Here is a 21,548-nt window from a genome sequence, read left to right as displayed (position 1 = left end):
GAGGTTTTGCTGAGGTTTAAGTATTGGAAAGCAGTTAAATGCTTGTATGATGGTAAAATAAATTTTTGTTTCTTTTATAGGTTTCATTTGGCCGTGACTTTGAACAACAGCTCAGTTTCTATGTTGAAGCCAGATCAATGTTTTGCAATCTGGAGCCTGTTCTAGTCCAGTTGATTCATGTAAGCTATAGTATATCTGCATTATCTTAATACTTAAGGTTATATTTGCAGTTCTCTCATTCCCTGCCCAGATTATTGTGCAGTGTTTGAAGTCTTTATATCAGGTGTTTTAAAAGTAGGCTTTGATCTTGTCTCTCATTTTTATCACCCCAAATTCTCTGAAGTTCTTGCTTAACTCTGAAATTCGGATGCATGGTATCATTGCAACAAAGAAAATTAGCTATCTTGGGAGAGATTTCATGGCCAGTAAAATAAATAGTACTTTTATGCATTCAGAATTTGGGTTCTCTCTTCTATAATCCTCCATCTAGAAGAGATTAGACTGTGTCTGGTCTGCAGACACAGTCAGAATCCTGCTGTGATTGGGAAGCTTAATTGCGTTTCTGTATCAAGTCACATGACAGGTGAGCACTTGCTGCATCTGATTCCTTTGTATGATATGATAAGTCGTATATCCTTTTAAATCCTGTTTTGTTTTTGTTTTTTTTTTTACTAAATGAGTTTGCTAGAAATGATGATTTCTATATTAGGAAGGAGATGATGACAGCACTTTAGCTGGATGATCTAAATTCTCGAATAAATCAACAAATCTACCTTGACAAACCTTCAGAATCACATTTGCTTTAAGGAACAGTCACTAGAATTCTCCAGGTGGAGAGGAAGTAAAAACTAAATAATACAGTGGAACACCATATCTGGGTCCATTTTGACAGCTTCTATTTTCTAAATGCATGCAGTAAAATGTGCAGTTTATTTGCAATGGACCTAATAAATCTGTGCATTTTTCTTAATGTTTTGCTTTTGTTTTTTTTCTTTTTTGTGCACGTGCATGGGTAGTCTGTGAACCAACTAGCAATGGAAACAAGAAAGGTGATGAAAGGAAATCATTCCAGAAAGACTGCTGCGTTTGTCAGGGTAGGTCTGAGTCCAATAAACTTTGAGCCTGCCTTCTGAGCAGATACAGTCACATCTAAACTAAGTCATTCTGTGATACAAGTGCTCCTTTTGATTTTAGTGCTTCTAAGTCTCTGCAGTTATTGTCATATGAGCTTTAAAATGCACACAGGCTATTCAAGTTCTTTGGATTCACATCTTCTTGCCTGAAATATGTCAAGTAAGATGAATTTCATCCTACTGTGAAGGAGTTTGCATATGCTATGGTTAATGAATGGATTTTCATTGACAGCACCTGCACATGGTGTCCTGGACGGAGAATAGCTAAGGTGACATTAGCCAGGTTCTGTATGCCTGGGAGCCCCTTATTCCATCTAGATGTTTGGGCTGCTCCAATAGGTTTACATCAGCACCATGTTGCACTAGATCTCCTTCCTCCCAACCATACACAATGCCTTTGCTGTGACCCGTTTGATACACAGCTTGTCCCTGAGGACCAGAAATCTGCTTTGCTAGTTAGGTTTTGGTCATGAGCTACAAGCTGGTTACTTGAGAGGGACTGTTAGAGCTAGAGTCAAAGATTCAATTTGGATCTAATCTATTAGTAATAACATTAATAGTAAATATAATTATTGAAATAGTAAAGAGAAAATTGAAGTTGCTGATTTTGGACTTAACATAATACCAGCTGTTTAGGGAAAGTCTTTCCCTAAACTGATTTCCAGATTTTGTTTCCTAATCAGGTATATAATCAGTAATGATTGCTTGCTGTAACTCTGAGTTAGCAAGTTTGTTCACTTTTTAATTATTATTTTATTTGCTTTAGGCTTGTGTTGCCTTTTGCTTTATTACAATTCCATCTCTGAGCAGTATCTTCACACGCCTTAATCTGTATCTACACTCTGGACAGGTTGCTCTGGCAAATCAGTGCCTTTCACAAGGTAAGATAAGTTTATTTACTTAAAGGTTTTCCTATTTCAGAAATATTTCTAGCTGTGAATAGTAACGTCATTGAAAACATAAGTCATATATTTATGTAATTAAAATACAGCCGTTTTTTAAGCACTATTAAAATGAAAACTTGTAATATTAAAGCAACTCTTCAGTTTCAACGCTAATAGTGTTGAGTAAATAACTAAGACAGCTGACTGTTTAGTGTAGTTGTGGATGTGAGGCAGGTTGTCCAAAATTAAATAACTTTAAAATTATGGAAACATAATTTTTTTTTCTCCTGCATAGTTGTCCAAGCACTCTAATTGCAAATAATATGCTTTAACCAAACTGTGAAAGAAGAAACTAGTTAATCTGCGTAGTAGAGCACAGGCTGATAAAATCATGGAAAGAGCTGGAAAAGATTTGAAACTTAGGCCAATGACACTAGAAACTTGCTATCAAAGCACAGGAGTGATAAACAGCTAAAGATATGCCCCTGTATCAGAGGGAAATGAAGTAATACCAGATAATGTGAAGAATGAAAAAGGTATTTTCTTTTTTTGATCTGAATTATTGGCTGAAACAAGGCCTGAGTACAGTTTTTGGCCATCCTGTTTGTTCAGTCTTAAGTAATTTGAAATTCTGACAGAAGCTGATTTGGGGAAAAAAAAAATAAGCTACTCTGACAACAGTATGAGCATTACATATGTATCCCTGTTTAAATATGACCTTGCTCCTGTTCATATTGCAAATGAGAGACAGGTACCTATTCTGAAAGTCTTCTACCTTTAACTGTTTCCAGTATCTTTCTTTTCCTTCTCAAAATGTTGTCTTTCTACTTTGTTTTGCAATTCTAATATCAACTTGACATGTGTACTTTCCAATGGTAAATGCTTTTTTAATATATTTTTTTCAATGTAACAGCGAAAATAACACACAGGATTACTTCGCAACATCCTTTGTTGTGGCTATTCATTCTGTGTTTTAGCTCTATGCTTCTTTACAAGACAATTAAAAACATCTTTGTTGTGATGATTTTAACCTCTGACCACTACATCTTTACTGTCCTTGTGTGTTCTGCACTTGATTCATTCTGTTCTTACTGCTACCATGTTTTGTTGTTGCTAGGGCTCCTGCAATGAATATTTAAAATTCAGGGTGAACTGTGTGTGTAAATAAATATATGTATATTTTTTACAAGTGACAGTTGATCTGATTGTGAACCACCTGTATTTGACATTGTGCACAGGCAATTTTGATATTTGGAGTTTGCATTTTTCCTATCAGGCTGTTCCTTTTATATGCTTGATGGCTCACCCGGCCCTGAGTTTGTGCTCGCCTTGCCTCCCTGTGGTATAGTGGGCCAGATAATATTGTGCTACTCTGCCACATCTGAATATTTATGGTTACCAAAGCAGAGGTCAATTGGGCATTCTTTTGAAGAAAGGAAGCATAGGCTGCGTGTATTTAAGTCTTGTTAGCTAAGCTTTGTTGCTTCAAGTCACAAAAGATTCTTATGTTTGCCAGAGGAAGGTATGAACGTGGTAAAGTTGAAATTGTACCTGCATTTTTTTGTGCTCTGCCACAAAAGTCATAGGTTAGACCTTTGGAAAGGCCTTGTCTACGGGAAGTAAAGAGAGAATGCTTCAAGTAGGCTTAACTTAGATGCACGCGGAATATTGAAAAGGATAGATTTTCAAGTAAGGAGATGCATTGGAATTTGATACGGGTTCTCCAGTGGAAATGTCTGAGATAGCCTTTTAATACTGTTGTAGGGAATGTACTGTAGGGACTAAATTCCTGTTTACGTAGAGACAGAGCAGGGATTCATTACCCAGCCTGACTTCTGACATCATATGAATGAAAGGTGAATATATCTTTTCATTCGCTTACTTGGGTTTCCTTTTCAGTTTGATGTTTTCTAAGCTCTGCATTTACCAGTAAATTCCAGCTGCACAAACAAGCTGACTTAGGATGCTGATTACGACTTTTTAGTACAGGATGGCTGTTGTATTTCTTTGTTTTGAACGCAGTGCTGCCCATACAGCAAAGGCGAGGGATTTAGAGTAAAGCTTTCTGTTGTGTCCAAGTACGTTGTGCAAATAAAAGATCTGCAAAGTTGGTTGTTGTGAAATTAGTATTATGCAGTTTCATTGTACGTAACCGAATTTACCAAAAATTGACTTCTTTTTTTCTTCCTATAGTGTTTAGTGTAATTGACCAGCTTACCTTCTCTGTATCAATTTTTGTTGTTGGTGCTGTGTTGCAGTGCATCTCTTGTTGGAAAGAAAACCAAAGCAGTTTTTCTGTAATATTCAGTCTTTGAGGACTGTGCTTTGCTCCTATTGGGACCAATTCTGTGATTTAACAATTTTTCATTTTCTAAACTACTTTTCTGCTATTTTTGTGACCCACATCTCGTCTAATTGAGACTGCTGGGCCCCAGCAAGTGTCTTTTTTTTTTTTTTTTTTTTTTTTTTAAGTGTGAGAGGTTATAAATGTGCACAGCTGTTGTCTGACATGTGAATGCAGTACACTCACTAAACAATGAATAGGCATCCCCATTCTGAAATCTGTTAAGGTAGCAGGTGTATGCAAAGTCAATCTCTAAAATGCTTATTAACCACTCTCTTCTGAATTTTAGACCCACAAACTAGAGAGAGGAATATTTGATCAAGCTCAGCTTTTCTGGAAATGAAGCATGTTCAAAACTTGTAGATGTTCAATAACTTGGTTCATTTAGCAAGGTTTTATTGTTAAACACTTTTTTGCTTCCTTAGAAAATTTATTTGGGGTATAATTTGTATTCAGAGACATGTCATTTGCATGAGTAATTTAGCATTTGTTAAACAGTCAGACAACAGTGGCACCAGGCTTCGGACATTTTCCTGAGCTATCTTTGAATATTCTGGCCTACTGTAGTCAGCTAAAGTGTTCTTGAAAGTTACTTTTAACATAGTTTAATCCGCATCTTAACAGAATGCGTTTCATGTGCGTAAGAAGTAATGATTAATTCATAACAGCAAATTCAAATCCAGTCAACTAACTGATGCCAAATAGATGCTGACCTATTAAAACCAATGCAGCATGAAGTTTTAAGAGGGTGCAGTTAATGAGAGTATTAGGCTAGGAAGTGAAATCTTGTCTTATGTGTAACCTTTATTTCATTCCTGATCGGAAATAGCTTAATCAGTTTAAAATTGGGAAGAGAAATAAAACTGGAAGGCAATGTACCTGATCTGATGGCTCAGTCAGTAGCAGGGCATGCATATGTGCATGTAGTTTTTCTTTAAAAATTCCAGCTGTTGTGTTTAGCAATTTGAATTCTTGGATATTTTTTTTTTTCAATTTTAAGATCCTACAGGGAGTTGACTTATTTCAGTTGGTTGAGTTTTCATTTAAATATGTAATAAAATCAAATTTTACAGGGTAGGCTTCCGTAGATAATAGGATGCTTTCTCTAAATTGTTGATGTATCTAACTTGAAAAGGGAGTAAAGTTACCTCTTGAGGTAGTTAAGGGGAATTAAAAAGAGGATGTACGGATTGTAACAGTGAATAAAATTTGCTGAACTGAGGACTGCACTGATAAACTCCATCAACTGGAGAGCCACAGCTAACCTGGTTACAGTTGAAGATGTTTATATTCTGTCTCCTTCTCAGTAAGAAGGGGCAGCAAGAGGAGAGTGTGTCTAATTGTTCCATTTTCCTCTTTTGGGTCCAAGCATTGCCTGCTGGGATTTGCCAACAAGTTAATCAAAGCAGTTGTGTGGTGTTTGGTTGAACTTAGCTGATTAATTAAGAATTAGAAGTGTAATTGCCACTTTTCTTAGAACAGGTTTTCTTTAATACAAGAGAAATTGGGTCAGAAACGTGAATTTATAAGAGCATGAAAAGGCCAATGTTAATAAACTGACCTTGCACGCACCTGTTAGCATTCAGAGTTTTGGCAGAGGTAATGAAGAATCTAAAATGACAAAACTCATTGCGTGACTTGGAGACATAGGCTCCAAAAATGCTTACAAATGGTTTTTAAACCTGGTGAAATTAAAACTAATTTATCAGAGGAAAAACAGCCTTATTTTTATTTTGGATCAGTTCTCCAATACCACGTTGTAATACCACATCTGGATGGGGGAAGAACACAGTCTGAAATTGACGTTACTGCTGGAAAAAAATATTCAGAAAATGACTTCCCTAGTTAACTGCACAAATACAAGGAATTTCCATGAACACAGATCTAGTATGTACTATTTCTGCACATCAAGCATTTATGAAAATGTCAAAGAATCCTGTAGGCAATGTGGACTTAAAACTTGGTTATTTTAACTTGACTCATAGGTAGAAATACTGAGATGAATTGTTACAAAGGATCCTGTGTCTGCTTCTGAGGTCCAGCATTGTAAAAAGTATTTTTTTTTTCTGGGACTTCTGATTATTCCTTCTCTTCAAAAAAAAAGTCTTTACATCTTTACCAAGCCTGCCAAGTGGCTCTGTCTCTTGCTTACCTGTTCTTCCCTGCAGTGATAACCTGGAACAAATGCTGGAAGGAACTGCAGGGCAGGAGTAGGGAAACAGCATTAGCTTTCTAATATGTTCTTTGATTGTACTAAGCTTTTTTTGGAGGGCCATCTAGTACAATGAGTCTTCACCCAGGTGGATGTCTGTCCAGGTATCTGTTCAAAATGTATTAAATATGAATACCATCTCTTTTGTCTCCAGCTCACAAGGAGTGCTTTAAATAAAATGAATCTATAATTACAGAAAGTTTTAGGGGATTTTTTTTCTGGATCCGTTACTTGCATCTCTGGAGAACCTATTAAGAGCCTACCCTAGGAAGAAGGACACTAGATTTTACAGAAATTGTGTGTGCTTTCTTTTTTATTATTATTTTTTATTTAACTGAGTCACAGAACTGTGCTTTGTAGAGGCACGCTGCCAGCAGAGAATAATAAATTCTCATCAGTCATGCCTTCTGTCATAGGGAGTGCTTGGACTAAATTGAGATTAAATGCATGCTTCATTGTGTCACTCTCTTGGATTTTGAGACATAGGTATTATTTTAATTGCACATATTTCCTCCCAGTGGAAATGCTGCTTTTGGCTGTCAAAGAACAGACAGCGTGATTTTAATTATTGGCCACAGCATTCAGCAGGTGGGTAGAGATGACGCAACTTTCTGGTAATGCATGTTGAGTGGTGTTTTCATGTTAAAGGCTTGTGAAATCCTTGCCTCGTTTCAGAATTAAAGTAATTAAATTGATTCTGTGTGACTTATTTAAAACATAATGTTGTCAAACAAAAATTTGATAAAAATGGAGAGTATGTCCCCAAAATCAACTGATGCATATATTTGCTTTAACAAATGCAGATTTTAATTCTGAAGCATACAGTGTTTAACATACTTCTAAATATTCATTGGGCTGTTTTTTAAATGTAGCCAAAACACATTTTCACTAGTGGATTGCAAAATTAATTTTTTTATACTTCAGAAAATGTTACTTTTCCATGAATATTCTCTAAACATGGCAGGATTCAGCCACACTTTGGAGAAAGAGTAATATGGAATTAGTAGTAAGTATTTTTAAATCATATTCTAATCATATTTTAGTGTACTTTCTCAGTAATAACAGATAACAATTTTACTAATAAAATTCCTTCCTAATCTCTTAAAATCCTTATGGATGTGAAGAATATAAACAGAGAGGATTTGACATAAAGAGTTTAAAGAAATAAGAACCTGAAGAGTTTTCCACAGTTACAGTTAGATTCAAGAACTTCTCAGGAACAAGAACACAGTTGTATAGAACTGTAAAGCCATTTAGGTTGGAAAAGACCCTTAGGATCATCAGGTCCAACCATCACCTACCCCTGAAGTCCCCTAAATCACATCCCAAAGTGCTGTATCCACGTCTCTTAAACACCTGCAGGGATGGCGACTCCACCACTTCCCTGGGCAATGTGTTCCAGTGCCTGACCACTCTTTCCATTAGGAAATCCTTCCAGATATCTAGTCTAAATTTCCCCTGGCACAGCCTGAGGCCAGTTCCTCGTGTCCTCTCACCTGTCACCTGAGAAAAGAGACTGCTCAACTCGAGGCAATCTCCTTTCAGGTAGTTGTAGAGTGCAATGAGGTCTCCCCTCCATCTTTGGGAACACATTCCAGCACGTGATGTCTTTCTTGTAGTGAGCAGCCCAAAACTGAACAAAATATTTGAGGTGAGGTCTCACCAGTGGTGCATACAAGGGGACCATCACTTCCCTAGCCCTCTTGGCTGCACTACTTCTGATGCAGGCCAGGATGCCCTTGGCCTCCTTGGCCACCTGGGCACACTGCTGGCTCGTGGTCAGCCGGCTGCCAACCAGCACCCCTGGGTCCTTTTCTGCTCGGCAGCTTCCAGTCATTCTTCCCTGAGCCTTTGTTGCTGCATGGGGTGGTTGTTCAGCATGATGTGTCCGACCCTTCAGCTGCAGCTGGTCTAAATACAGCCTTCAGTGCAGGGTGCCTGGGGACCATGGTATTTATTAAAACAGATTGACCAATCCTTATGAATTTCAATTTGTAACCAGTTTTTACTTTGGGGCCTTTGTAAGTTCATGTGGCATTGAGTTCCACAGTTACGTGCTACTTGGAGATGTACTTCACAGGGATTTGGGGGGATTTTCTTGAAATGTTTGTGCAGCTGATCTATTAGTGATATTTTAAGGAAATCAATCATTCTGAGTTCATTTTCTTCATTACCTATGAGAAGTTGTAGTTGATAGGTTCCTGAAGAATTTTTGTCCTTGTAGTCTTTTCTAATGAGGAAACAGATTCATGCCGTAGCACCTTTTTAATCTCCTCTCTATCCTTTTGGAAACGGCAAGTCAGGACTGTATTCTGGGTACAAAAGCACACCAGCTATATAAATGATACAATGACACTTTAGTTTTCCATAACTGGCCTAATGGTTCTTATAATTGCTTGCCTTTTTGACAGCTGTTCAGGGTGTATTCTTCAGGAAACCAACCATCATGACTCCAAAATCTTTCATGAGTGTAAATAGCTTATTTAGAGCTCATCTTTGTGTAGTAATAGCAAATGCTGTTTCTTTCCCCACATGCCTTGCTAATATTAGATTTCATCTGCTGATTTATTGCTCAGAATCATGAGCTCCATCTGCAACTCCTTGCAGTCATGTTCCAGAGTACTCTGCAGACATTGTCACCTCCCTATCCACTGCTCTTCCCAGCTCATCGGAAGGATGTGTCTTTCTGCAAACCCTTAAGGAATTCCGTAGTCGTTTCACTCCACTTTGAGAACTCTTATTCCTGCTCTTTTTCCCTTCCACCCCATCCTTTATTAAATTATTAATCCTTAAGAGGACTTCCTTCTTATCTTTTGTCACCTTAGGGTAGGGTTTTTTCTTTTTCTTTTTTTTTTAAAAGCCTTTTCTGGAGGGGCATTGTAAAAAGCTTTTTAAATATCCAAGTATTTGCGTTGGCTGGAATGCTTAATGCAGACTTCCAGGTTCTTTGGAAAACTTCAGGGACTGGAGGAATGATTTCTCTCTGCAAAAACCATACAGACTCTTCAGTGTTGTATCATGGTGGGGTTTTTGTTCGTTTGTTTGTTTTTGGTGGTGGTGATGGTTTGTTTGTTTTTTAACTAGTGGAGTTCTGTATAAAGACTGATGGTATCTTACTGTTCAGTCTTTAGACATTTACATGGAATTTAGAGAGGCAGGCTGAAATTTGTGGTTGTATTTTTAATGTCCTTTGTTTCTGTGTTTACTGATTACGGCTTAAAAATAAAACATCTTTTACCCAGTGTTTTTGCTCAGACTTTATGATCTCCATGTACGACTTTATGCCTCTGTGTGCCTTTGTCGGGAAGTACTAAGGCCTTGCGAAAATCAGTTTTATAATCAAGCTTTTCCTCAAACTGGCAGTAGCAAGCTTCATCCACATAATTACATCTCTGTGTGTGGTTAATTCATAATATGGATTAACATGGTACATTCCAGTTCACCAAACAGCAGCGCATTCATTTTCTTATTTCATCTTTGTAACTTCAAATAATTCTTTGTAGTTTCTGGATTGGGAGTGATGTTTAGAGAGGTTTAATACTGGAAATGTTCGGTAACAATAGCTCAAGGGAAAAACACATTTCAATAAAGTGGGAAATCTATCACAGTGACCTCAGCAATGTTAAGAGTTCCAAATGTTTGCAGTGCTTTGTCATCAAACCAGCAATGTGCTGATTTATTTAAAAACAACAGCAGTGAAAAACCCTGCTTGCTTGCCGTTCATTTTTGCACTAGAGTACAAGGCTTCATTGAAGGTCTAACATCTGTTGGATGTGGAAGCAAAACCTTTGAAGTATGAGGATAGGCTTAGCAGTGTTGTAGGACATGAAGGTGATAGGGAAGGCAGATGTTGTATGGTCCCTGTTTTTGTCCTTTGGATAGACTTAGCCTTTTTTAACACTATCTGGGACTAAAAGTAGTTTGTGTAGGTATGTCAAACCTACTCACTTTTACTCACTGAGGGTATACTTCTGGAGCTTAATTGTTTTCCCATCTCTAATGGCTTTGTTTCTCCCTGTTTTTTGGTGTGCTTTATTTTCTTGCCTGAAATCTGAAATTAATACCATTTAATCGTCTGTCCTAGATGCAGCAAATACAATGTAAGTTATTTTTTAGTATGCAAAGACTGATATGTAGGAATATATGGAGGTGTATGTATTTTTGTGTTTGCCTGTAATTAAACAAACACGCATGTAGGTATCATCATGAATACTGATAGAGCTAAATATTAACAGCATTCTCACTTGTTTTTTTTTCTGTAGCAGAATATTACTGGAAGTACTGTCTTGGGTGTGCTGTTAGTTTCCCTAGCCTGAAGGTCAGCATGTAAGCTCGGGGGAAAGATTGATAGCATTATGGTCAACCCAAGTGAAGGAGCTGCACTGAAAGGATAAATTTAGCGAAGCGTGAAGTTTGTCATGTTCAGTGCACTGCACAAGATATTAACAGCAGCCTGGAAAGACTTTATCATTATGATTTGTTGTAATGAGCAGGCTGCTCTCCCCTTAACCAACCTAACAGTGGTTCACTTTAGAAGCAGGATCCTACTTCTGGCAGGTAAGAATACAGCATCCCTCATTGGAAGAAGCCTTTTTCATCTTTTTCTTGTTTTGTTTTTAATCAAGAATGAAACATTGCTGTGGCCTTTTTGGTGCTTTTAAGATTGCTCCTTGCACCTTTTGGAAGCCAGGAAAAGATGGTGCATGGTTTTATCTTGAAGCATGCCTAAAGTAATAGCTCTATAAATTGACTTCTAAAAGAGGCAGAGAAAGCACTGTTGCATAACCTCATAATTAATGTAATTCAAAATTAAATGCTGATGTTTTTTTCATACTTATTAAGAAAATAGCCAGTACTTCCATGACAACTTACTAAGTGAACTTTAGTCCAAAATTGGAGCATGTGATATACACTCTGTCACTTTTCCACAAAACAATATGGAGGCAGTGTTTGGCAGACAGTTACTTTTCTGTAAAATCTTTAATAAAACCTTTGCATTAATGTGAGTTCACTTATCTTTGCTTCTTACGAAGTACATGTACCTTGGATGAGTATGCTTTAGGTGTTCCGGCACAAGGGCAATTTTGTGGTTAGCAAAGGCTGGCAGTACTGTTAACAGAACGAATGTATTCCTCTTTGCCAGAACTTCTGGATGTACCTAAGTAAAATGTCCTCATTGATAGAAAATGCAACTAACTGCTTTTATGTTGTATTGCTTTTTTGGCTTACCTTGCTGCACTGGGGTCATGGAGGGCGAGGCAAATGGGGAGAATCCAGCACAAGGGAGCCAGAGCCCTGCAGTGTCCCCTTTGTGCTGAGGCGTGACAATATTTGGGTACTTGCAGGGGGCTCTGTGGATGCAACCAAGCAGCAGTGGTGAGTCTGAGAGGGCGGCAGTCAAATCTCCATTTGCATCCACAACAGGGATGCAGCAGCCCTGCGACTGCCATGGTTAGGGAAGAAGAAAATGGAAGCACTGAGGAGCTTGTTGCAACGACAGGCACCGCTGAGCTGTCTCCGGTGTGGATGGATCTCTCCTCTTCCCCAGCAAGCCACCCGAAGTGGGGCTGGGAGTGCTGCTGTCACCAGCAGATCCAATGAGGCAGCTTGTCTCAACCAGAAAGGAGGCCGTTCTTATTCTCAGCGATGTCAGGAGGCTGAGAAGAGTAAATCAGGTCAAATTGCAGTTCTTCATAGTGAAGACAAGAGGTTTTAGTTTGGGGCTGAGGTAAGTTTTGAGGAGAACCTCTAGGACTCTGATAGTTGGAATAGGTGTGAGGTACTCTGCAGCTCTTCTGTTTTGCTGTGGAGACTGCTGCACAGATCATTCCTGTCCTCTTACAAAATAACTTCAGAAGGCAAGTTCCTTGCACAGACATGCACGCTTTGGCATGCAGACTATTTTCTGAGACACGCTTTCTCATTTGTCTGGTCGTACGTTCTGATTATATGGTGATGTGGGGCACGTACTTTTTTTTTCTGCAGAGACAACTGTGGAAATGATAGCAATTCATTTACTTGTGCTAGAATGAACATCTGCTGCTGCTTCCCTTCCTCTAATAGAGGAAAGGACAGATCACTTACCTTCCTTTGGGTTGCCTGTGTAAACTAATATGTTCTTTGAAATAAATAAAAAACATTCCTTCACCTCAAATTAAACATGCAAGATAAAAGGAAATACGAGGTTTGACTGAGGGAGTCTGTGCCCAGGCACTGAGAAGTTCAGAAGTTCTCAAACACTCACATGCTGAAGCGAAATAAGAGTCAGAAGAATTAGTTTTTCCAAAGCACATGTTTCGCTGGTATTCCTCATAAGCTTAAATTAGCTATCAGATGGTACTATATTTAGCAAATTTGCTTGGAGTATCATGTGCTCAAATGAATTTTTCCAGAGCAAGCTGCGCTCCTGAAAATGACCATGCATGCTTGTTAGTGGTTATCTCCATCCCTGCCTAACACCTCTTGTCTTTTGCCAAGAATTATCTTTGCTAAAATTTGGTTTCATGGCTTCGGTCTGTGTTCTTGTAAAATAAAGATGAATATAGCATTAACTCTGACGTATGCTTCCAATTATGTAACTAAACATCTGGAAAGGGAATATGACTAAATAACTTGAATAGGACTTGGATGTTTTGAAATGTAGCCAAGAAATTGCAAAAGAATGCTGCTGTCAGATATTTGTTTATGGACTCTTAGCATATATAGCTGATCTTCTCGGATAAGAGGAAAAATATTATTGTTTTAGTTTGTGAAGATTAACTTAGAACATCTACTCAGTTTACGATTAATGCTCTTGGCTTTTTTTTTTTCCCTGTAGGATTAAGTTGGCTGTATTTCCTTAGAATTTTAACAGCCTTTTGTGAATGGATTATTGAACATGTTAGCATGATCTAATATGTACGACCCCACCGCCCTTCTGGTTCCCCATTTTTCTGGCATAAGCATTTCTTTAGATAAGTTAATTTTGAATTGTGTGATTTTATTTTGTTTTTATTTTTGTTTGTTTTTATTTTTTTCCATATATTCCATATACTTGAAACAACAATGTCCAGCTGCTAAGCAAAGTAGAAGACTGTTAATTTCAGAAGTCTCCAGTGATGCAGGAACTTCTGTTGGAAAAACAGCATTGCTTGAAGTACCACAGATTTTGACTGCTGAGTCTTGAGTTTTCTTTACAGTTAAGCATATGGTCATTTTCTGTAGTCTATTTGAAACAAACTGTAAGAACCATCAGATCATAGGCTTGAGTGCTATAGCAGTTGGAGTGATAACTATAACAGCAAGTATATTTTTATTTTGTAGCTGATGCTTTTTTCAAAGCTGCAGTGAGCCTTGTTCCTGAAGTGCCAAAAATGATCAGTATCGATGGAAAGATGCGACCTTCTGACGCCTTCCTCTTGGAATTCCTTTGTAACTTTTTTTCCACATTATTGGTTGTTCCGGTAAGTCACTTGTGTGTGTGTGCTATATATGAATAGCACACAGCCTAGTTGACATTCCTGTTAAAAAGTTTATGGTAAATCTGGTTTAATTTGAACTTTCTCTTTATTGTACAATGAGACAAAAATGTCAAGTTCCTTGAGTATTATCTGGAGCATGCTGCCTCACCATTTTGGCCAAGGAGTGCTGTGTGCTGAAGCCATGGGTCTATTAGCAGCTAATCTTTATTGAATCTAGCCTTCCAGTTTTTTCCTTTCCATGGGTCATCAAAAAATGCCCCACCACAAGTCCAGAAAATGCAGCGTTGTTGGTTAAAAGATGAGGAAAAATTGTAAACTAACCTGAAAGATCTGAGATAAAACTTACATAACCAAGGTATTTTGTTGACCTTAGAGAAGGAAGGGAGGCATCTGTCTCAGAAGATTTCATTGCAATAGAAACCAAACACTTGAAAATTTTACCTCCCTCTTTTAAGAGCTCTAGCCCTCTGTGAGAAGATTCTGTTTTCCTTGCAAGGACTGCTTTAGTATCATGGCATGTTCTTTTGTTTTTGTTTTCTTGTGGCTTTTTCTGTTTGTTTTAAATTTTGAAGCGTCTTTTTTTTTTTTTTTTCCATCAAAGCAAGTAGGCCTTTCCTCCTCACTGAAACACTCTTCACAGTTTCCTCTTTTATTCTCCCTTTTTGTTGACTATGTGTTTGGTGAAGCAGCATAGTGTTACTGTCTCAATCCTCATAATTAGAGAAGCTTATTCTCCTTTTTCCAGTGGAAAGGGATCTCCTGAACAATTTTCAGCAACGTGGAGGTGCTGTGTTGTTAAAGGGGAAAGGCTCGTTGCCACTGTGATGTGCCAGTGTAGTCCACTGACTACAGAAGGAAGATGTTGAAGGAATGTTGTGTCAGAACTGGATGCTCCTCTGAGAAATGACTCAGACTAGTAACAGATAGCTGGAGGAGGGAGATCCAACTTCTCAGATTCAGTAATAAAGAACTTGCTATGAGATACCAGGGTTCAGAAATTAGTTTCCATAATTTCTCCTCTTTATTTTACAGGGTAGACAATCAGAAGAAAATGTCCCTAGGGGATTGAGACTTGTCTTATGAACATTTGTGTCATTACACCAGCTGCAGGCTGGAAATAAGCTGGGTGCAAGTATCAAACACTGCTTGCAGATACATGGTTTATATAAAGCAGACATCTTTATAGTTATATTCCTTTCATATTAAAAGATTGTTGATTGTCTGTGACTTTGGCTTCCCAGTGTAGGTGTTCTTCTATAACTCATAATTATATGAGCAATATATGTGCCTCTGTAACTTACTGACATTATTTAAATTAAAAAAAAAAATCTACACCGAGTGTGTAATTTTACAGGCAAGCTGTTAAAAAGCTGACAATTCTGCACCACTCCCCTATGGATAGAAAACAAAGCATTTCAAAGTTTGTCTGTGGAGGCTGTCTAGATCAGGTTTATTATTATAGATCAAATGGTCATTTTAGACTGAAACTGGAACATATATTTTTTAAAATAAATTACTGGAAGCACACTTCAGAAAAGGAGTTGTCAGCTTTAATTGTATCATAGTTTTTGCTCTTATAGAGCTAATATTGTGACTTTAAAATACCAAATGGCCCCTAATAATCCTCATTTTGTTTTGGGGTTCATTGGAGTTTTGTTTTTTTGACTTCTTTTTTTCTTTTCTACAGGACCACCCAGAACAAGGAGTGTTATTTCTTGTGCGAGGATTACTAAATGTGATCCAGGATTATACTTGGGAGGATAACAGCGATGACAAAGTCAGGATTTATACTAATGTTTTACATCTGCTGTCTGCAATGACTCAAGAAACATATATCTACCATGTAGATAAAGGTAATGCATGGGGGTGACCCTGGATTGTGTGTTCCACCATGCAGTTTGCATTATAGCTGTATTATTGCTAATGAAGATCAGTGGTAGTAAATGTTACACAATGAATTATTTTCCTATGGAAATGGATTTAAAATAACAACGGGAGGTGGCTGCCAAGCAGATGTCTAGTCTATTATTGAAGCAAATCTATGAAAAGTGGTTTACTTTGTGGTGATGGTGATGCAAATACTTAGAACCGTAAACATTTCAAGTAGATATTAAAACTTTGTATGTACGGAGTGTTTTCTTTCAGTCTAAAGTATCATCTTGACTTATCTCTATCACTGGTGTTTCATTTGCATTTATTAACAATGGTAGTTCTCAGAATATGATTTGAATATCTTGTTGTTTGTATTAGGTAAAATATAAACTGTTTGGCCAAGCCCTGCTGCCATTGAAGATGATGCCTGAACTCTTCTAGACTAATGAAAGGGAGGAAAATGTGAAAATTGTCACTATTTGTTGTTTTGCATTTGGGCCTAGCAGTCATTTTTGGACCTGGCTGCATCCAGGAATATAGGACTGGCTTGTAGCTAGGAGATTCTTTTCAGCATTACGTTCCTAAAATCAAGTAGGGAACCAAGTGGCAGTCACTTAAATAAGATAGTTTTGTTTGCATTTCACGGAGGAGGGTCATTTTATAATTTCCGAATCTAGTCTTCCATAAATCGCTGGTGTTTTTAGTAGCAAACAAATGCATAGCTCTCTAGCCAGACCTAACCTTCAGTTTGTCTCTGCAGTTGATTCCAATGATACCCTGTATGGCGGAGACTCCAAGTTCCTGGCTGAAATTAATAAACTGTGTGAAACAGTGATAGCACAGATCCTAGATCATCTCAAAACCCTTGGAAAGGAAGAGGTATGTCCTTACTTTAACTGGATGTAAAGCACAACTAAAATTACTTCGGAATTGAATAAACCTTCTTGACCAGGGTTCATCTTTTAGAAAGCTCTGGGAACTTTGCAATGAGAAAGAATTAGTTTTACTTATTTAAAATGGGAATTGATCACGTAGGCAGCTTGATCATGTAGGGGGTAGAAAGACCTAATGATGCAAAAGAGATCACGTAGCATTTATAATATGTTTTAAAATACAGGCTAAAGTTAACTGCTTAACCATATGCTGTGCCTGGATAGTCTGATAGAGGTGACAAACGTCAGAGGCTCTGTCCTGATTGTGGCAGTGTGCCAAAGGATGCAATTCTGCTGTAGCACAGAATGGTGTCTGCAGAGCAGCATAATGAGGTTAGAGTTTGTTTTAAATTACACTAGGACTCAAGGAAGTTAGTGTGGGTTATGGAAACATGATGCTCAATGTGGCATAACTTTTTTTTTTTTTTTCATTGAGGGTCTTTCTGCATATAATGAGCTGAGCTCCATGTTGCAATCATTGGCCTAAGCTAGAGAATTGGAGTTGAGTGCCACAGCCATTCCTTTGATTGCTGTGTAAGATCTGCTCCTTGTCCATCCTGCTTATTTCCTCCTGGCTGTCACCTTTCTCTGTCTGTAAATAAACCATATTTTCTTGCCAGCTAAATTACAGTTTCCTAAAATGTCCAATTCTGTAATGAACAAAATGAGAATTCATTGTTAGTCTGTTACTGGGTAAAATCCAATGGAAACCTCCTTTAATTTGGAAAAGCTTTGGATCCCAAACGCTAGGATTAGTGCAGAGTGAACTTACTGTTCAGTTAACATACGTATTTCTGAGGTAGAGCCCTTCCACAGCTTCCTAATCGCTCCTTTCAAAGTACTCTCTATTGATTGCAATCTTGTGGCTTATAGACTGAAATGGGAAGGCAGGAGATGATAATTTGATGGCACTTTTAAAGTACCCTGTTTGCACAGTAGCTTGTAGTGTTTACAGAATGTATGTGATGCATGTTTGGAGACCACTATACTAAGTTGAGCCTTTTCACTGCTTTTACTATCCTGCTTTTCTTAAAAGACAGTGGAGATGTAAGATAAACAAGTCCTTTGCTGCAATGCCTTTACATCACTGTATGTATGACCACAGTGAATGGCATTTTTTTTTTTGAACAATAACAGCAAAAAAAAGACACCTTGCTTAGGACTCTGGGTTGTATGTTAGGGATTGTTTTGCTTCTGATTCCTACATGGAGTATGTAGATGAGAATGTTTGTAAGGCTTCAAATCTGTGGTTTCTGAAAGGCTTTTTTTCATCTTTTAAGCTGAATACTTTGAGTGATGAGATTCCATGTTATTTCACGGATGCATTTGTTGCATAGAAAACAGGATTTAAAGCTAAGCAGCATGGATATAGATCCTTGCCCTACCTTTGTCACTGTGGTCTCCTATGTCCATCCTTATTTACCAAGGGGGAACATTTATTTTGCTTTGTTGTGTAAAAGTCCTTGAGAGATTTCAGTAAAAAATGTCGTGTAAGAATGAATACTTTCCTGAAGAAGCTGTTGTTGCTGAAGAAATAGAGGTGACGAGAATATTGTCAGAGACCTCCCTTTGTGCTAAAGCAGCACCTATCATAAAATCACTGTGGCGTTTGGACTGCTTTGGTGTTAGTGACCTTTTATTGTTCATCTGCTTGGCTGCTCATTTAAATGAAGAAGCCTCTGATTACACTGGGTTTTTATTGGTTCATTTCCTTTAAAAGCTATAAAGGAAAATAAATTTTTCTCACAATAAAATGCTTTCACCAAATGGAAATTTGGAGGAGAACAACGCATCTGATGTTAACACAGTGTGATCTTTTCGCATTATTAAAGAATCCTTCATCTGCGTTGCAGTGTTTGAACTAAAATTTAACTTCTGGACAGTTCTGTAAAGTTCAAGCTGCTCCTGGTGACGAGAGTATGTATCAGTGATTCCTCTCTCTACCTTGTGTGGGTGGGTGGAAGGCTAATCTTAAGCTCCAAGTTTCTTAGAAATGTAAATACCTGGCCTCTCGCTGCTCAGTGATAAATGTCCAGATGGAGTGTGTTTTCTTCAAATGCCGCTTTTGATCCAAACCATTAAGAGCAGGTGGTTGTTGCTGTGCCAGTGCTGTGTTAGGATGGCAGTCTTCCCATGTGCCATGTGATAGATACTGGACTTTTTATATCAAGTATAGAGACGGAGCAAGAGAAAGCAATTCCTGGTTACCCTTTGGAGGCTTCTCCTTTCAACACAGCTAACTTTTAGGTTTATAATATGAACCTTATAAAACTTCAGTCGATATCACGTGTTTGAGCACTGAACAACAAGCAGAGTTCGACAGAGTTCTCCTTTGTGTGGGTGTGCTTTAAATTGAAACGAGCCTGCTCTTCCTGAAGGATTGTGTCCTCAGCCAAGATTTTCTAAAGGTGGTTAAACATTTTCTCCCTCTTTTGGGAAGAAGGAAGCAAGAGAATTTACCTGTTGCAGTTTCCAAAAGACATTGCAGGTGGCAGAGGTGCCTGTTTTGGCATGTTTGCAGCTCATTTGCTGCTGGCTCAACAAGAAGGATGGGTGCATTGCCATGAGGAACTGTAGCTAGCTAGCACACAGCCACTCCACTTGAATTTATTACACCATTGTTCACGTGCTGGTGGAATTTATAGACTAGAAATAGTTTGATTGAGAACATTGCCTCTGCATGCTTGTAAGATAAATGGTGGAAACCAAAATAAATTGGGATTCTGCTAATGGCCCAAAGCAGGATTACTGAGTATAGTTTTTTGGAAAGAATGGCCTGGTCCTCCATGAGCCTCAAGTTCCACACGGAGCATAACTTTTGTTGGGTTACATTTAGAGAGAGAAATGTAGCTGATGTGAACAGTGAAGGATTTAAAAATCAATTAATGACTTTGAAATAGAGATGAACCTACCATGGTGGCAGTCTAGAGCTGGGAGTAAAACAATTTAGCCTGCCTTCACTACAAGGTGAATTACCGCACCCTGCGCCTGCAGGGACTGCCACTTGTACTCCAGTTGAGTATTCCGGGGGGTGCTTTTGGACTGCTTTTTTAAGGATTGTATCCAAAACAAGGCACTTTTTCTTCTGATCATCCTCGTGTGCTGGAAAAGTGGTGAAATAGGGGCCACGTGTCCTCTTGGATGGTCTGTGAGTTGCTAGGTGCAGCATGGTTGTTGCTGCTTTTCCTGCCCAAGTCATTATTCCCTTTTGTTATACATGAGCTCGTTGCATGAGCTGCTGTTTGTGCTAGGGGCTCCATTTATCCCACATTAGGGCAGTTGTGTAAGGCAACCTGGCCTCCCTGATGCAGCTCCTGCTCTTTCCAGTGAACTAACAGATGTTCCGAGGTCCCAGAGGGCTTCCCATCAGAGCTTTTAAGGCAAGGCTGCCTGTTAAGGCTTTATTCAGGCATATCTAGATGTGGATCACAAGGACATAACCACCAGCATCACAGTGGTGCTGGAATTAATTTCTGGCTAGATAGCTCTGGTAATCCTAGCAAACAGATGCCGTATCAGCATGGAGACTCGGCCTAGACCGATATATTTAGTACCCTGAAGCAGCTTTGCAGCCCATGCTGAGCGCTGTGCTGCCACAGATGGACTGGTACCAACTCTCCAAGCCAGTTGTTTTAAAGCTGTCTATGGGACCAGCAGCAGACTAGATTTACCTTCAGAGGAAGCAATGTATCCAAATGCCCAAAGGCTTTTCCAGCAGAAAGCTCACGGTATCTGTATGTCAGAGGTGTCTGCCACAATTCTCTGTAAGACAGGAATGTGTACTTGTAGCACTAGCCAGCATGCCATGAAAAACAGTTACTTTGTCTGTTTTATGAAAGATCCCATTTTTCTCTAATAGTCTGTATGAAATTTAGACTTTGCACTTTGGACAGGCTGGGGATACAGGGGATCACGTTATGGGATGATGTATTATTTTGTTTCATAGTCATCGGCGTTACCCCAAGAGTTATGGAAAAGGCCTGGAAGGCTGGCAGTTCTTTTTGGTGTGGGAATTGTTATCCTGTGATGTGCATGGTTGCCAAATAGCTGAGCTGTTCCTCTCTCATTGCTGCCTGTAAATTCCTCCTGAGCTGGAGTGCCACCCACAATTCAGTCTCCGTGAGGGCAGCAGGCTCGGCAGTGTGCTGGGCTGAAGGTCGGTGCCGTGCTGCACAAACATAGCTGCTCATCACCACCTGAAGCCTTGTCTTGTTAGTTTGCAGACACAGGGGATTTAGCACATACCTTCACTGCCTCCCTCTCCCTTCGTATTGCGTTGTGTGACTGGTGATGGGATGCCAAGATCCTGTCTGTGACTTGTACCTGCCCCCAGTACGATGAGAGTTAGCGTGCGTCTCGTTCGTCCAGCTTTTTCATGTTTCTAGATCTTTTAGAAGTACATATGTTTCAAATTTGTCAAAATGTCGTCCTTACTTTAAAGAACGGATGGTGTGTTTGCATTCGTACTGCCTAGAAAACCTCGCTAGTTGGTAGTCAGGCTCCTTGAGCAGAGCTGTTTTTGCAATCTGCCTAATAAAGTAACTCCCACTTATGAGGATACAGCCCGCTGCTTCCCAGGAACCTTTCTGAAGGTGATTTTCAGCAGAAGATGCACAGGTGTCAATGGGATAAAAAAAGTATAGGTAACACCTTATTTTGCTAGTTCAGCATATATGGTGTGAACGTGGCAGGAGGGAGGCTGCCTTGTGAA

General features: G+C 38.8%; 1 protein-coding gene across 2 annotated transcripts in view; it reads left to right on the top strand.

The window, feature by feature from the left end:
• VPS35L (VPS35 endosomal protein sorting factor like) overlaps window positions 1-21,548 on the top strand; it is a 55,423-nt gene that overhangs the window by 30,615 nt on the left and 3,260 nt on the right. For both annotated transcript variants that reach the window (XM_035339159.1, XM_035339160.1), the window contains exons 24-29: window positions 81-179; window positions 1,017-1,094; window positions 1,900-2,014; window positions 13,876-14,015; window positions 15,721-15,886; window positions 16,666-16,784. In XM_035339159.1, coding sequence (XP_035195050.1) covers window positions 81-179; window positions 1,017-1,094; window positions 1,900-2,014; window positions 13,876-14,015; window positions 15,721-15,886; window positions 16,666-16,784 — 717 coding nt within the window. The remainder of the gene's footprint in view (window positions 1-80; window positions 180-1,016; window positions 1,095-1,899; window positions 2,015-13,875; window positions 14,016-15,720; window positions 15,887-16,665; window positions 16,785-21,548) is intronic.

The sequence above is a fragment of the Oxyura jamaicensis genome, chromosome 14 (assembly GCF_011077185.1).
Source record: "Oxyura jamaicensis isolate SHBP4307 breed ruddy duck chromosome 14, BPBGC_Ojam_1.0, whole genome shotgun sequence".
NCBI classification, from domain to species: Eukaryota; Metazoa; Chordata; class Aves; order Anseriformes; family Anatidae; genus Oxyura; species Oxyura jamaicensis.
This window is presented reverse-complemented; position numbering and strand designations above follow the sequence as displayed.